This window comes from Typopeltis vanoorti, chromosome 3 (genome assembly GCF_054136105.1).
Source record: "Typopeltis vanoorti isolate ZY-2024b chromosome 3, IOZ_Tvanoo_1.0, whole genome shotgun sequence".
Lineage (NCBI taxonomy): Eukaryota > Metazoa > Arthropoda > Arachnida > Uropygi > Thelyphonidae > Typopeltis > Typopeltis vanoorti.
The window spans coordinates 136,411,568-136,426,967 of NC_143551.1; the positions used below are offsets into that span (position 1 = coordinate 136,411,568).

The 15,400-nt window shown below is 36.5% G+C and overlaps 1 protein-coding gene across 2 annotated transcripts in view; it reads right to left on the reverse strand.

The window, feature by feature from the left end:
* Nucleotides 1-15,400, reverse strand: part of LOC150108589 (E3 ubiquitin-protein ligase rfwd3.S-like) — a 279,570-nt gene that overhangs the window by 53,302 nt on the left and 210,868 nt on the right. For both annotated transcript variants that reach the window (XM_090416037.1, XM_090416036.1), the window contains exon 13: nucleotides 6,024-6,209. In XM_090416037.1, coding sequence (XP_090272163.1) covers nucleotides 6,024-6,209 — 186 coding nt within the window. The remainder of the gene's footprint in view (nucleotides 1-6,023; nucleotides 6,210-15,400) is intronic.

A 15,400-nucleotide genomic window follows, 5' to 3' on the forward strand; every position in this document is an offset into this window, starting at 1 on the left:
CAGAAAGTTTCTAATAATTTCAATCTTCTTTATTGTATTTCATAATTGTTAAGTGTTGAGATATCTGTCATTCTTTGTAAAGTCATTTTCTTTCCACTAATGGCGACAACATGTCACCCATTACTACCTAACTTCTCTCTTGCCATTTACATGAAGTTCACATGCTCACTGAGGAGACTGATGGGTGATTGACAACTGACAGAGAAAAACATTTGGCACTAGGATAACGAGGAAAAGAAAAAGAGAGAGATTGGAAATTTGAGAATGGTGACCAAAGAATTTTGTTTTTAGGAAGTTTTTAAGAAAATGTGACAGTCAGAGAATGTTAATAGAAGATTCTGAAAAGGAATCATAGCATTGTGAATCTTTAATTGGAAGAATTAAGACTGTCAACAAGTGATTAATAAATAAAAGAAGATATTGGAACAGACATTCCAATATCTTCAAATGTTGATTTCTAATTCAACATTTGAAGAAATGCTATATAAAAGTTTCGTTTTTCTGTCTAAAGGATGCTGGATTTATTTATTATTCTACTGGAAAAAGCAATTGAATTAGTAAAATCTGAAACTGTAAAGTGGCTTAACATGAAGAGCTCTACTTTGATACTTTTATTTATGAAATAGTAAAAGAAACTGTTTCTTTCTCTGGTAAAAAAATTTGTGATTTGTGAACTGTGTGAGGTAAGATCATTTAAACTACAGTGAAACAGGAGGATGATTGAAAAAATATATATGCCAAATAAAAAAAAGGGAACCCATGGAAGTGAAGAGATAGTTCAAGGGCCATGTAGCAAAGATTGCAAATACAACTCAGATGATGATTGCAATGCTGAAATGAGTTTTGACTGTAAAGATAAGGATGCCACATTTTGCCTCTTTACAAGGCCTTGATATGACCCCCACTTGGACTATTGTGTGCAGGTCTGGTCTCCTGGTTTCTATGGTGATTCTGATACAAATTCTGATGAGAGAGTGCAAAGAGGAGTGTTAAAAATGATATCAGGATTGTGGAATACTGATTATGAAGACAGGTTGAGAATTTGTAGACTGCAGATACTAGCAAACAGGAGAAAGAGGGTGATATGATTGAGACTTACAAACTTCTGAAGAGTCATACAAGATTTCAGTTGATGAAATTTTTAATTTTATGGAGGATGGGGTAAAGGATGAGAGGGCATCTTGATGAGTCAGGTACTCATTGAGAGAGAGAAGCCACATACTACACTCTCGATGAGTACCTGACTCCCTGGAGGGCTCTCTTAATAATAATAATAATAATATAGCAAACCTGATCACCATATCAAATGGCAGGAAATGATGGCATTCTTCATTGTAGTTTCTTTAAATTTTCCGAACAAGACCGATTCCATATGGACTTTTATTTCTTATTCTCTATATTTGTCACATGGATAACTATTTCCCAAATGGGAAATAGTTATCCCCACTGTCTTTTTCAAGATAATTCAGGATTTGATTTTTTTATGTTGAGAGAGAGAGGTTGATTAGTAGTTTCACTAAATGACTGATGTTTACTTATCATCTGATTGGTCACTGTGTTCTCCAAATGCTAATTATATATATATATATATATATATATATATATATATATATAAAATTGGCATTTGGTATATATATATATACCAAATGTGTGTGTGTGTGTGTGTGTGTATATATATATATGTGTGTATGTGTGTGTGTGTACATATATTATTATTATTATTGGAATGCTGGTTTACTCAGTTTGTTATCATATTTGTTAAATATTTAATGACTAAATGGCGAGGATTTTAAAAGATTACAAGACTAGTTTTGTCGGAAAGCCAACTTTGTCAGGTATAACAACAGCATAAAAATACCTAAAACAGAAAGACCATAAAAGCATTGCATTTCTAAAACAATGGAACATGACAATTAACTAATTAATTTAATTTAATTTAATTAACTGTAATTAAAGTTTAAAAGGGAGACTGAATTCTAGTTGAAATGTCATGCACATGCGTGTATGTGTGAATTCGCGTGTACATGCACCAATATTGAATGGCAGAACTGTAACTTAGGTTGGTATTCATGTGGGAGGTTCCAAGAACTATTTATTTCGATTCCAGTATTTGTCTCTCTAGTTCATCATAACATCTGTAACATTGGTGTTTGTAGAAAACAATATATCGCTGGACAGGGCACTGGCCCGAATTCTGTTGTAAGATATATCTCTCTGGTGTTCTTCTAAGTGGAGAAGGATTGATTTTTCAGTCTGACCATAATACGGTTTACTGCAATCACAAACAATTTTGTAGACACCAGGAAACAGAAGATTGTGATGTTTCTCTTTCGGATGGCTTAAAATTGACCAGAGTTTGTATAAAGCTGTAAAAAAAGTCTTGATATTGTATTTCTTTAAGATTTTTGCCAGTTTTGGGGAGAGAGAACTAATATAAGGTAAGGAGATGCAGGCTTTGAAATTAGTCATATCCTCATTTGGTGGTTGGTGATGGTGAAAAAGAAGTCTGTTTATACTTTTCTCAGAGTATCCATTTTGTGTGAAGGTACTTTGGAGATATTCTAGTTCATTTTTAAGCTTTTGTTCATCTAATAACAAGAATCTGGCCTGATGAGCAAGAATAGAGATGATGCCAAATTTCTGTGGGTGAAGAGTGGTGAGAGTCCGCATGCAGGTACCTGTCGGTATATGTAGGTTTTCTAAAGATGACGAATTCAATGTTTTTAGATGTCCTGGTTAATTTAATATCTAAAAAAGAAAGGGAACTGTCCACTTCTAACTCTGAGGTGAATTTGATGTTTGGATGTATGGCATTTAAGTGATTAAGAAATTCAGATGCACGCATGTGCGTGACGTTTTAACTAGAACTTAGTCTCTCATTTAAAGTTTAATTACAGTTAAATGTAATGTTCCATTGTTTTAGAAATGCAATGCTTTTATGGCGCTTCGCAACCATATGCCTGGGGAAGACGTGTCCTAGGTTCGATTCCCGTCGGTGACATGAGGAGCTGAAGGATCTACCTCAGCCATAGCCAAGTTAGCCGGTCTTGGGCATGGATGGTAGGTTTTTTTTCCAGTTTATTCTGTTTTTTTTTTTTACCTCGCAAAGTAGGCAAACCAGCCTTGAAAACTGAGCACTACAGACATAGGATACACCGGTCCAAAATATATACATATATATATATATATATTGGTTGTAAAGTTTTAATAAAATTTTAACATGTGCTATCATATACATTATATGTACATATGTGATATATACATATAACATATAATGATATGTGCATATCATTACCATATAACGATATGTACCATATCGTTATATGGTAATGATAGCACATTATATAATGTGCTATCATATCCTGTACACCTCAAGGGGTGTACAGGATATGATAGCACAACATGAAAAATTTACATCGTTACCAAATTCCTATCTACAATTTTCCTTCAAATCAGTCTGCCACTTGTCAAGACTCCAACACTATCAGATCTTATATTTCTATTATGTAAGTAACATTGTACTGTATCAATCCACCTATATCTTGGTCTTCCTCTGGGTCGATTTCCTGTCAACCTGACAGAGAACACTTGTTTTGCTAATCTTTCCTCACCCATTCTTTTTAAGTGACCATACCACCTGAGATTAGCTCTGCTAACGCATTCCTGGATGCTGACAATATCAAGTTCTTTCCTAATATCCTCATTTTTAATATGATATTGCCATTAATGCCATCTGTTCACGCCTATAATCTTTCTCTGGAGTCTCATATCTGTGGTCTCTAGTCTTTGGTCAAGTGTTTTACTTCTGACCCAGCTCTCAGATCCATAAGTTAAAACTGGTTTGAACACTGTCTTGCACACAGCTAATTTAGTGTTCTGACTAATTTCTCTCTTATTCCATATGAATTTATTTCAATTGACTTCGTACCATACAAGCTTTGTTGATTCTGTTGTCTATTTCCATATTTAATTTACCATTTTTGCTAAAAATTATGCCTAAGTAGCTGAAATGTTTTACTTGTTCCACAGGTATGAAGGTCAGCAATAAAAAGACAAAGACAATGAAAATAGGCAGAATTGTTGAAAATGTCAACTGCTGACCTTCATACCATATCTATTACAACAGTTATTCAATTTAGTCAGGGAAACTTCCAGACTTGTGGTGGATTTATTTAGAGGTATAACATCGTCCACATAAAACAAAGAGCCGATATTAACATCTCCAATTTTGATACCATGTTTAATACCACTTTCCTTATAGATAATGAATAACAGAGGGGGATAATGTACATCCTTGTCTCACTCCAGATTTAACATCAAACCATCTTCCTGTACTTCCTTCAATTCTAACTGCTGACACCATATAATTGTAGCGTATTGAATAACTTCTCTCTTGGCTCCTTGTCATATGCCTTTTCCAGATCGACAAAACTTAAATACAGATCTTTGTTATATTCCCATGATTTCTCCACTATTTGTCATAAAGTGAAGATCTGATCCTGAGAGCCTCTATTTGGCCTGAATCCAGCTTGTTCTTCACCAAGTTTTCTTGGTGAAGAACAAGCTGAAGAACGGTTGAGAAGACAATTCTTCTCAACCGTTTCTCAATTATACTTTCATAAATCTTACCAGGAACACTTATTAGGGAAATACGCTCTAATTCTCACATTCAGTTTTATTTTCCTTTTTATATATGGATACTATGAGAGCTCTACTGCAATCATCAGGAATTTGCCCCTCTGTCCAGGCCTTCTGAACTATGCAGTGCAGCCACTGTAAGACTTTTATACCACCATACTTCAGCATTTCTGGTCGAATATCATCTACTCCAACTGCCTTTCCACATTTCAAGACTTTGATGGATTTTTCTGCTTCAAGTATGGATATGTATTCCTGACTGTATGCCTGCGTTTTTTTTTCGAAGTAATTACTCTATACTTAAGGGATATCTTTTTTTCCTCTGGTTTTCATGTCACCTTCATCATCTCTAACTCCTTTTACAGCGCTCTTTCCTCCATTTCTAAGCTTCTTCAACAACCTCCAGAATATTTTGCCACCTTCTTGATATTTATTTTCTATGTTCTTGCCAAAGTCCTCCAATGACTTTTGGTTAGCTAGTTTTACGAAGTGTTTAGCTTTCCTACATTTGTCTCTGTATTCTCTAAGAGCACAAGCTGATTTATTTGCCAGGAACTTTTGATACACTTTCTACTTTTCCTTCACTGCCTCTTTAACTTCCTGTGTCCACCATGGAGTTCTGATTTTTCTATCCTTGCAGAAAACCTCACCACATGCCTCTCTGGCTGAATCAATCAGGATTTTCTTCAAGGCCTGCCACTAAATCTCCAAGGTTTGGTTCCTGTTCTCAAACTCTTTCATTTTTTCTTCAATAATCTTTGTGTATGTTAGTCTACAGTTCACACCTGAAAGCTGCTCAACTTTTATTCACTTTAAAACTTTCTTACATGTCATTCTTTTCAATATGAAATTCACTTTTATCCTGCTCAAGACTAAATAGTGATTACTTCCAATTTCAAATCCTCTATACACTCTTGTGTCCTGCATCAGGGAGAAAACATCACTATCAACAATAACATAGTCAATGCGACTTTTCTTATTCCTTGTCTCTTCTCTCAATGTGAATTTGTGCGCATTTTATGTTGGAACATGGTGTTAGTAATAACCAATCCGTGTCCTGAGCAGAAATCCAACAGGTATTTGCCATTATTATTAGCTTTGCTCTTTTCTCCAAATTTTCCCAAAATATTTTTGTATGTCTCATAATCATTTCCTACTCTGCTACTTAGATCCCCAACAAGGACCAACTTTTTGTTTGTCATTGTGTCAGTTGATTTCTCTAAAGACTCAACAAATTCCTCCACTTCTATCTTAGTAGAACCTTTTGTGTGACCATAGGCACAAACATTTCATAATATAAATATCAGAAATGAAGTTACTTTAACTTTATTTTATTTCATTATGGATGTATTTTGTACATAAACCAATCTTCATAAAGTACTTACAGCTTGAGCACTTTCATCTCCAGCACAGATTAAAACAGACGAATCATTTTTAGGATGAAGAATTAACTTTGACTTTGAAATATGAACCTGTGTTGTACCTCCTTGTAAGGTCTGGACCACATTGCATGAATAGGTATTTGCATCACAAACCTCATCAGAGTGACTGATCAAGGAGAGCTCACATAACTGAAAAGATATATTACAGACATAATAAAAACAAGTAACTTTAGTAAAGAGCCCTGAAAAAGATAAGTGCTGTTTTGTGTAATAATTGGCAATATCACTTTAATTTTATTATACTATTGTTTATTTTTGATAACTTAGTTTGTCTGCGTGCTTTTTGGCTTTGGGGAATTGTTATTAACTTTATTAATTGAAATTTTGAATCTTGTCTTCTTTAAATGGTACACAATAACAGTTGTGAGTGTAATATGTATGCATGAGAAAATGTGACAGATGTCTCTATGGAGAGACTAAACAGGAGACAAGAGAAAGTATGGATCTGTAGGAAGTGCAATATTTTGTTAGGCTACAAGTTACTGAATGCAAAAAAGGCTGAAGGAATGAAAGATAGCGTAAATGAAAGAAACGGAAATGGAACGGAAGTTAGTGAGACTGAGGGAGTGAAAGAACACAAGAATGTAGAAGCAAAAGGAAGTATAAATGAGGAAATGGAAGTAAGGTGCAGCAGAATGAGAGGTTGCAAGACTACGAGAGTGACAGACATGTGAAAACTTGTTTTCACATCACAGTTTCACAACACATTCTGTTCAATGAAAGAGTTATTCAAAATGACAAATGAAATGATGAATATGAAGCGTGATATTAGATATTTAGGAACCAAATGAAAGCAGAAGAATAGAATGAAAAAAAAAAAAAGGGTAAAAGTGGTGACAAGCGATTCGAGAATAGTAGTGTATGGAGATTCCATTGTTAGAGGATTGGTTAATGAGAGAGTCCAATAAGGTCATGCTATCCAGGAGGGAGAATGAGCAAGATAATTCAAGCTTTGGATATGAGGAGGAAATGATCAAGAGAGTTAGTAGTGGTTGCAGTAAATGAATGATTTAGTTGGACAAAAGGAGAATGTAAAGATAGAGATCAAGAGGTTATTGAGGAGAGTCATAGATAACAGTATAGTGGGAAAGGCTGCCAGTGTGTTACCAAGGTATGACAATGATGAGTTGAGATGGAGAGAGAGAGAGAGAATCATGAATGGTATGCTGGCAGAGCTGTGTGAGGAGAAGGGGAATGCAGTTTGTAGATGTGTGGAGTTTATTTGAGGAAAGAATGGAATTGTACAAAAGCAATGATCGCATTTGAATGGCTTTGGAGTGAGTGAACTGGAGAAGCTGTTGCTAGATGAAAGTGCAGTGTGTGATGCAAACAAGAGATCAGAAGTAAGTGATGAAGTGTAAGATCAAGAGAGTGGTATTGAAGAGGTAGAAGTGTTTGGCAATGGAAACAGTAGTGTGAGAGATTACGAGAGAATGGGAATGCCAGAGGAACAGGGAGACAAGTGTAGGGTGTAGGGAGAGTGGATGTTGGACGTAGTAGTGAATGTATGTATCAGGCTGAAATGGAACAGATAGGGATGTGAGTGGGGAAGTTGGTAAAATGATAAAGGTAATCAGGCAAGGGCAGGTGTGGTGGGGAAATCACAACAAGCAAGTGGCTTGGGTTGGATTGGTTATAGACCTACAAGTGAACTGCTGTGTTTATTTACAAATGCCAGGAGTATCAGAAATAAGGGTGATGAAATGGTTTCACTGATCGAGTTTACTTGTCCCAAAATCATTGGAATAAGTGAAACATGGTTGAATAAAGATGATATCCTAATGGGAATAGAAATGGAGGGTACAGTGTTTTTGACGAGGATAGAAAGGACAGGAAGAGGAATGCTGCTGATGATAGCAGAGGAATTATGTCTGCATAAAGGAGACATGAAACAAGGAAATAGTGAAAATGGTTATGAGGGAGTGTGGTGATGAAGAAATGATGTATAAACAACTTAGGTTAGTGTACAAAGAAAAGGTGATTATTATGGGTGATTTTAATTATGGCAGTATAATTGGAATGAAGAGATAGCATTTTGGAATAAGGAAAACGATTTTAAGTTTTTGAGAGACAACTATCTCAGGCAGAATGTAAAGGAGGGTATGCAATGTTAGATCTGATCATTTCACCAGAGGATATCTGTGAGTGGGATTTCACACTTTCCTCTAGTTGGTAAGTGATCACTTGGGTTGTGGCTAGCCAGCCATATGCAGACTTCTGTGAGGAAAGGATATATATGGAAGTACAAGGCTGATGATTATGACAAGCTTAGGAGATAGCTTGAAGCTATAGCATAGAATGAGGAGTTAAATGGTAAGGAAATAAATGTTGCTTGGGAACCGACAAAGAAATATAGCATCAATGTGTGAATGTATTCTGAATGTCAAAAAGATGAATGAGGGGGATTAAGCATAAAATCTGGAAGTAATCAGTTACAAGAAGAGTATAAGAGCAAGCCAGGAGAGTGACTCAATTACTAAACACAACAAAAGGGCAGTATGAATAGACAAAAGCAAATCAGGTGAAGAAAAACCTTAGAGAGAGTGTTTTTTAGGTATATGGCAAGTATAAGGAAGAATGATTATGGTAAGATGATATTAATGGATGGAAATGGTAGAATGGTAACTGCTGCAAAAGATACTGTTGAGGTATTCAGTGATCAATTTATAAGGGTGTTTCATCCTCATCAGGGTAGAATCATGAGAAACTCAAGTGTAGAGGACATAGGAGAGGATGGCTTAATTGTGAGTGAGCAATAAGTATATGAGGAAATAAACTTGATGTCAGTAGGGAATAGGTTTTATTGACATATCATGCATCTTAAGGGAATGTTCCAGGAATTGGCAGTAGCACTGGCATGACTGTTTAATAAGTCTTACAGCAGCACAGGTTGTAAGCGAGTGGAAAGAAGGTAAAATTGTTCCACTGCATAAAGGTGGTGATAAGGCTGTGGCTACAAATTATACATCAATCTGTATATCTGGAGTTGTGGTGAAGGTACTAGAGAGATTGGTGAGAACTAGGATACGGAAATGGGTTGATAACAGCAGTATTCTCTGTGATTGTCAGCACAGGTGACAAATGTCTTGGACAAGGGAGATGCATATATAGTGGCATACTTTGATTTTGCAAAGGCTTTTGATAGACTGCCACACGACAAGCTGTTAAATAAACTGAAATGGATGGGACTGGATAATAGACTTCTGAGTTGGATCGGTGACTGGCTGTGAGATAGGCATCAGAATGTTGTATATGGGGGGTGGGGGGTGGCACACAACAAGTGACCTGAAAGAAGGTCACTTGTTGTGGGCCGCAAGTTTTGGGACCACTGTTGTTCAATTTGTATATTAATGATACTGGGATGTTGCCTTACAAGAGGACCTGAATAGATTGTTTGAATGGGCAGGTAAGCAGAACTAAACTATCAATTGAAAGTTGCGAAGTATACACTTAGTGGGGAAACTTTAAAGGAGGTAGAGGAGATGAGAGATCTGGAAGTGGTGGTGGAGGACAAAGGACAAGGACTTGACATTCAGGGGCAACATTGGCATCCAATGTGTCATCTTCACAACTCGTGCAATGATGCAGAGGACCCTGACATGCAGAAATAAAGAGATTATGATACCATTTTAATAAGGCCTTGATCAGGTCTCATATGGATTATGGTGCACAGATTTGGTCACTGGGTTTTCATAGTAACAAGGATACGTTAGAAAGGGGCCAGAGAAGATTCATAAAGGGTGGTCAGTGGTCTTTGGAATGTGGAGTATAAAGACAGATTGAGAGAATGTAAATTGCAAAGCCCTGTGAATAGGAGGAGAAGCAAGGGGGGAGGGGAGGTAGAACAAGAGGTCATCTTTGGAAAGTGTATAAGGAGGGTATGAGCAGAGGAGTTTGAAGATTTTTTACATGGAGAGCAGTTGGTGAGTGGAATGCATTGCCTGAGTGTGTTGTGAATGTCAACACATTGAATCAGTTTAAGGCAAAAGCTAAAACCACAAATTAATTGTGTTTGCCCTGAAGAACACCCATTGCTTTTGAAACATGACAATGCAAGGCTGCACATGAGTATATTCATTTTAATAGTTATCAGAGAGATCAGATTTGAAATGAATCCTTCCTATAGCCTGGATTTGGTTCTATTGGGCCTCTGGTTATTATTTCCTAAACCGACAACACTTCAGGTGTATCCATTTAAAAATGACAAAGCAGAAGTATGATGATAACAATGAAAAATTGAAGAGTTTTACTATTGTTCAGTGGAGAAAATGTACAGAAAGGGAGGAAGACAGTGTTACGAAATAGCGTATGAATATTCACTTCAAACTACCACTTTTGCTTTTTATTTCATTGACATCTTTCTTTTTTGGTTTTGGATGGAGGAGTTAAGAAGATACATTACCTTCAGAAATACTTCTTGTATGTATAATACTACATTTATTATATAATACACAGTAAAACAAAAATATTTCAACTATTCCAAGGGTCACAACTTTTTATTAAAATATAAAAGTGTCATTAGTCTGGAATGGAAACTGATATGTCTTGTCTTTTAATGATTTTGTAGATAAATAGTTTTAAAAATATCAATAATCTTGGGTTTAATATCAGATGGTAAGGCGCATGGCTATCAGAGTGAACCTCTTGGGGTTTTATAATGATTACAACTGGGTGACAGTTCTGTTGAGATGGACACTTATTAATCCTCTATTTCCTTAAAGATACTCTGTTATACAGCTTCTGTGTGTGTGTGTGTGTGTGAGAGAGAGAGAGAGAGAGAGAGAAGAAAAAAGTAGAATATTTGGTAAGAATCCATTTGCACATGGGATAACATTTTAATCACAAGATGATCATAACCCTGTAAACTAGCTTTACAGGGTTATGATCAGTAAATATGGATAAACAGAACAATGACTTACATTGGTTTCTAAATTATTAAGGATTCTCTTGTATTATTCATGAGATTGACATATCTATAGATAATGCATGGTAGAAGCAGCAAACACATGATAATAAGTGAAGTAAGTCAGTGTCAGGAGAAGAAGGGAATGTTATCAAATTAACTCATGGGTTTTTCTCACTGTTTACATGCAACACCCCCTTTAAACTCAATTAACTAAACAATTTATTTCTTCCCTTATAAAAAGACATGTCCGCACGGTTAGCTTAGTTGCTGTGCGCTTCATAACCATATGCCTGGGGAAGGAGTGTCCTAGGTTCAATTCCCGTCGGTGACATGAGGAGCTGAAGGATCTTCCTCAGCCATAGCCAAGTTAGCTGGTCTTGGGTGTGGAGGGTTTTTCCTCCCACTTTATCCTGGGGTTTATCATCCTGCAAAGCAGGTAAACTGGCCTTGAGAACTCAACACTATGGACATAGGATACACCGGGGTATAGGGCTGACCACCTTATCCTGTGAATGGTTTGAGGTCGATGATTAATAAACCCTCAACACTGCAAGGTAAAAAAAAAGAGGGAAAAAGGAAGATGAGATGAGATCATTTCCTATATTGTCAATGTACAGGGTGTCCCAAAATTCATGCAAGAAGTAATTTTGATAGAAAACACAGGTTTTTAATTAAAAATTGTAATTTCTTATTGATTCATAAAGTATACAGTATAGGGTTATGCATGGAATAGCATATCGGGTAAATGGCCTCCACGGCTTTGCTGGCACATACGCACTCTTTTGTCGAAATTTTCCATGACTGTTTTACATAAATGTGGCTGAATTTCGTTGATACAGTGCTCAATTTCCTCCTTCAAGATGTGGGTGGTCGTGGGCTTGTTGGCATAAACCTTAGACTTCAAAAAGCCCCAAAGAAAAAAGTCCAACGGCGTTAAGTCACATGATCTGGACGGCCAATTCTGATCGCCAAAACGGGAAATTACACGACCAGGAAATGACTTATGCAGTAATTGAATTGTTTCTCGGGCTGTATGGCATGTGGTACCGTCTTGTTGAAACCACATGTCGTCCACGTTCGTATCTTGCAATTTAGGCACAAAAAACTGGATTATCACGTCGCGATAGCGAGCACCATTAACTGTTATTGCCTTACCAGCCACATTTTCGGAGAAGAATGCACCAATGATGCCTCCAGCCCAAAATCCACACCAAGCAGTGACACATTGTGGATGCATTTGTTTTTCAACAATCACTCGTGGATTTTTTGAACCCCAAATGCGACAATTTTGTCGATTAACGAAGCCATCAAGATGAAAATGAGCCTCATCGCTGAAGATGATTTTGTTCGAAAAATAAGCATCCACTTGTTGTTGTTGTTCCATAATCCATTCAACGAACTCTCTTCGCTGTGTGTGGTCAGTAGGCTTCAGTTCTTGAGTCAATTGAACTTTATAAGCATAAAGATGCAAATCTTTCATGAGAAAACGCTGTAGAGAGTTTCTCGAAATGCCCAATTCAAGACCATGGTGCCGAATTGATGTTCCTGGACTCTCAGCAACACTCTCACGAACTGCTTCGATGTTTTCTGTTGAACGACTTGTTGAAGGACGGCCAGAGTGTATAAGATCACTAATTGATCTAGTTTCCTTGAATTTTTTAATTAACCTTTTCACAGTTGATGAAGTTAAATCACTATTCCGACCATATTTTGTACGAAAATTGTGAACTGTAGCTGCCAAACCTTCATTATTTTTAAAATATTGCTCAACAATGAAAATGCGTTGTTCTTTCGTGTAGCACTCCATTTTTAATAACCCTGAACTGTCAGCTGTCACGCTGTCTTTTTTTTTCTCATTGGTAACACTTTACTGCACAAATGGCGCTAAATTTAAATCTTGCGTGAATTTTGGGACACCCTTTACAAATGAAATAGTATAGGAGAGTATACAAAAGCGTGGAGGTAACTTAATGTCTGTACACTAATACTAGAAGAATCAGGAACAAAGAAGTAGGGTTTGTTACCTAGGTGAATATACTGGGGTCTCAGATTGTAGGCATTAGCAAAACCTGGCTCTCAGAGACAGATATACTAACTGGTATTAAGTGTAAAGGATACAGTATTTTGAAAGCTAGTGTTATATCTTTGTTTGTCTTTGCTTGGCTTTGTATTAAACTTATCTTTATCAGTTATCTTAATTTAATGTTACTTATTATCAGATATTTCGTTTGCAGACAGATTTATAGTTATTTTATGACTGCGCCAGCTGGCAATTGAATTCTGATATACTATCCTAGATTACTTAGAAAGAAATTACAGGGATCGTGAAGTTTGCAGTCGTGGTCCTGTTTCTTATGTTACCTATGGATTTCCCTCTAATACACGGTTCGTGATTTTCCAAGCGGTAATTCAGTCCACAGAAACATGACAAACTCATTTGGTTTACACATAAAAATTACATTTTATTTTGACACAAAGATAGAGATACATATTATTTAAACCTTTAATTCTAAAAGAGTCTGAGTTCCCTCCCTTTTCTTAAATTAACACATCCAAAAAAGGTTCTACACTATAATTTCTTATACTGACACAATCTTACACTTTATATAATTTATACTAAATTACCTATTACTATCACACATATAAATTACATATATATAGAAGTCAATTCTACAACTCTGGCATAGATTTCATGAGATAATGTTCCTTCTTATACTTCAATCATTGCTCCCCCCCCCCCAAAAAAAAAATTTCAGCTAGCATTCAAATTAAGTTTTAACATTATAACATTAGTTTCCTTCTTTAGATACAGACAGTCCAAAGCCTCAGTTTCCTATTCGGCTCAAGCCTAAGATGCCTTTTATTCCTTAGATGTAGACAAAATGTCCAAATGCAGACAATTCATTAAGCACAACACGGAAATTGGCTGTTTTCTCGATGTTCAGTTTCTCCTTCCTCCACGGTTACTCTAACTTAATACAAAAGATTTCTGCTTACCGTTCTTGCTTTATTTGGTGGATTTAGGACCTTCTTATCTGGATATTCGGATCTCCTCACTGTATTTTCTTTAATGGCGGCTTCGCTATTCTTTTGTTCAACTCGAAAAGAAGCACTCTTACACTGACTTATACACTGGCGTAAATTCACCAGCGGCCCTTTCTTCTAGGAATCTGGATGCATTATAGCTGCAGCTTTGATCCACATAGCACGCATGGCAAGGGGAAATTCTTGCTACGCATGGCGGCAAGCTTTCCACAACTACACAGCTTTCTGCTCAGGAAACCAGGAATTGACGAAAACGAGAAGAGAAGAGAGCGATTCAAATCCCCACCGAAACTTATATACTACAAAACAGCGCCCTCACTCAGTGGTGTCGTCATGTATACGGCGGCTGCCGATTGGATACCGTGGTCACGAACTGTCTTTGACATGGCCTAAAACTTGTATTAGCTTATACACATCTTTTTAGCAATTATACATGATTTTCTATCTTAATTAATTTACAAACATTCTATATTTAGTTTATGGGCTACTTTAACATTACTTACAATTTACAAAACTGAATATATACATTTCCTAGGTCTTTAATAGGCACATTTTTCTATCTGGAGGCATAAGTATGTCCTTATCCATCCCTTCTGAGGTTACCTTATGTTGGGTCGGAAAAAGGATGACTCATCAAAAGTGAATCAGCACTTTTTCCGACACAACACTAGGCAACAATGGAGAAGAGGGAGTGCTAATAATATCTCATGATTTTAGTTCAGTTAGGAGCAGAAAGCTATGATTGCAATACTACTGCAATCATATGCAGCAGTGAGTTTGAAACTGATGAGTGTTAAATAAGTAGCCATCATGAATATGATTTTAATTATCTGAACTAGAGTAGTGGTGAAATCTCATGAGAAGAATGACAGAGAATTAAAGGGACAGTTCTGCCTCCAGCTGGTGACAGATCAAGCTGTACTCATCTGGAAAGTAGCTAATATGGATATTCCCTTAAGAAATGTTATATGCTGAACTAAAAAGCAGTAAAATATGACCAACTGAGGCGTATACTAGGTTTTGTCCCATGGTAATGGTTACTAAATGGGAAAGATATCAGGAGATTGCATGGGATGCATTTAAAAAATACTTCCACGATGCAATACTGGAATGCTTCTGGGTTCAAAGGTAAATAGAGCAGGAGAGAAATGGATGTGAAATCTTATTAAGAGATTCTTAAAAAAAGCTGATATGGAAGGAATACCATGTGCATAAGGATGATGTCATCTATGAAAATTATAAGCACCTGGCCAGAAGGGTTGCAACTATTGTATGAAGAGCTAAGACAGTATGAAAAGAAACTGGCACAACAAGCTAAAGGCAACCCAAAAGATCTTTATCAATATGCTGCAAGTGAAAGAAAGACTGA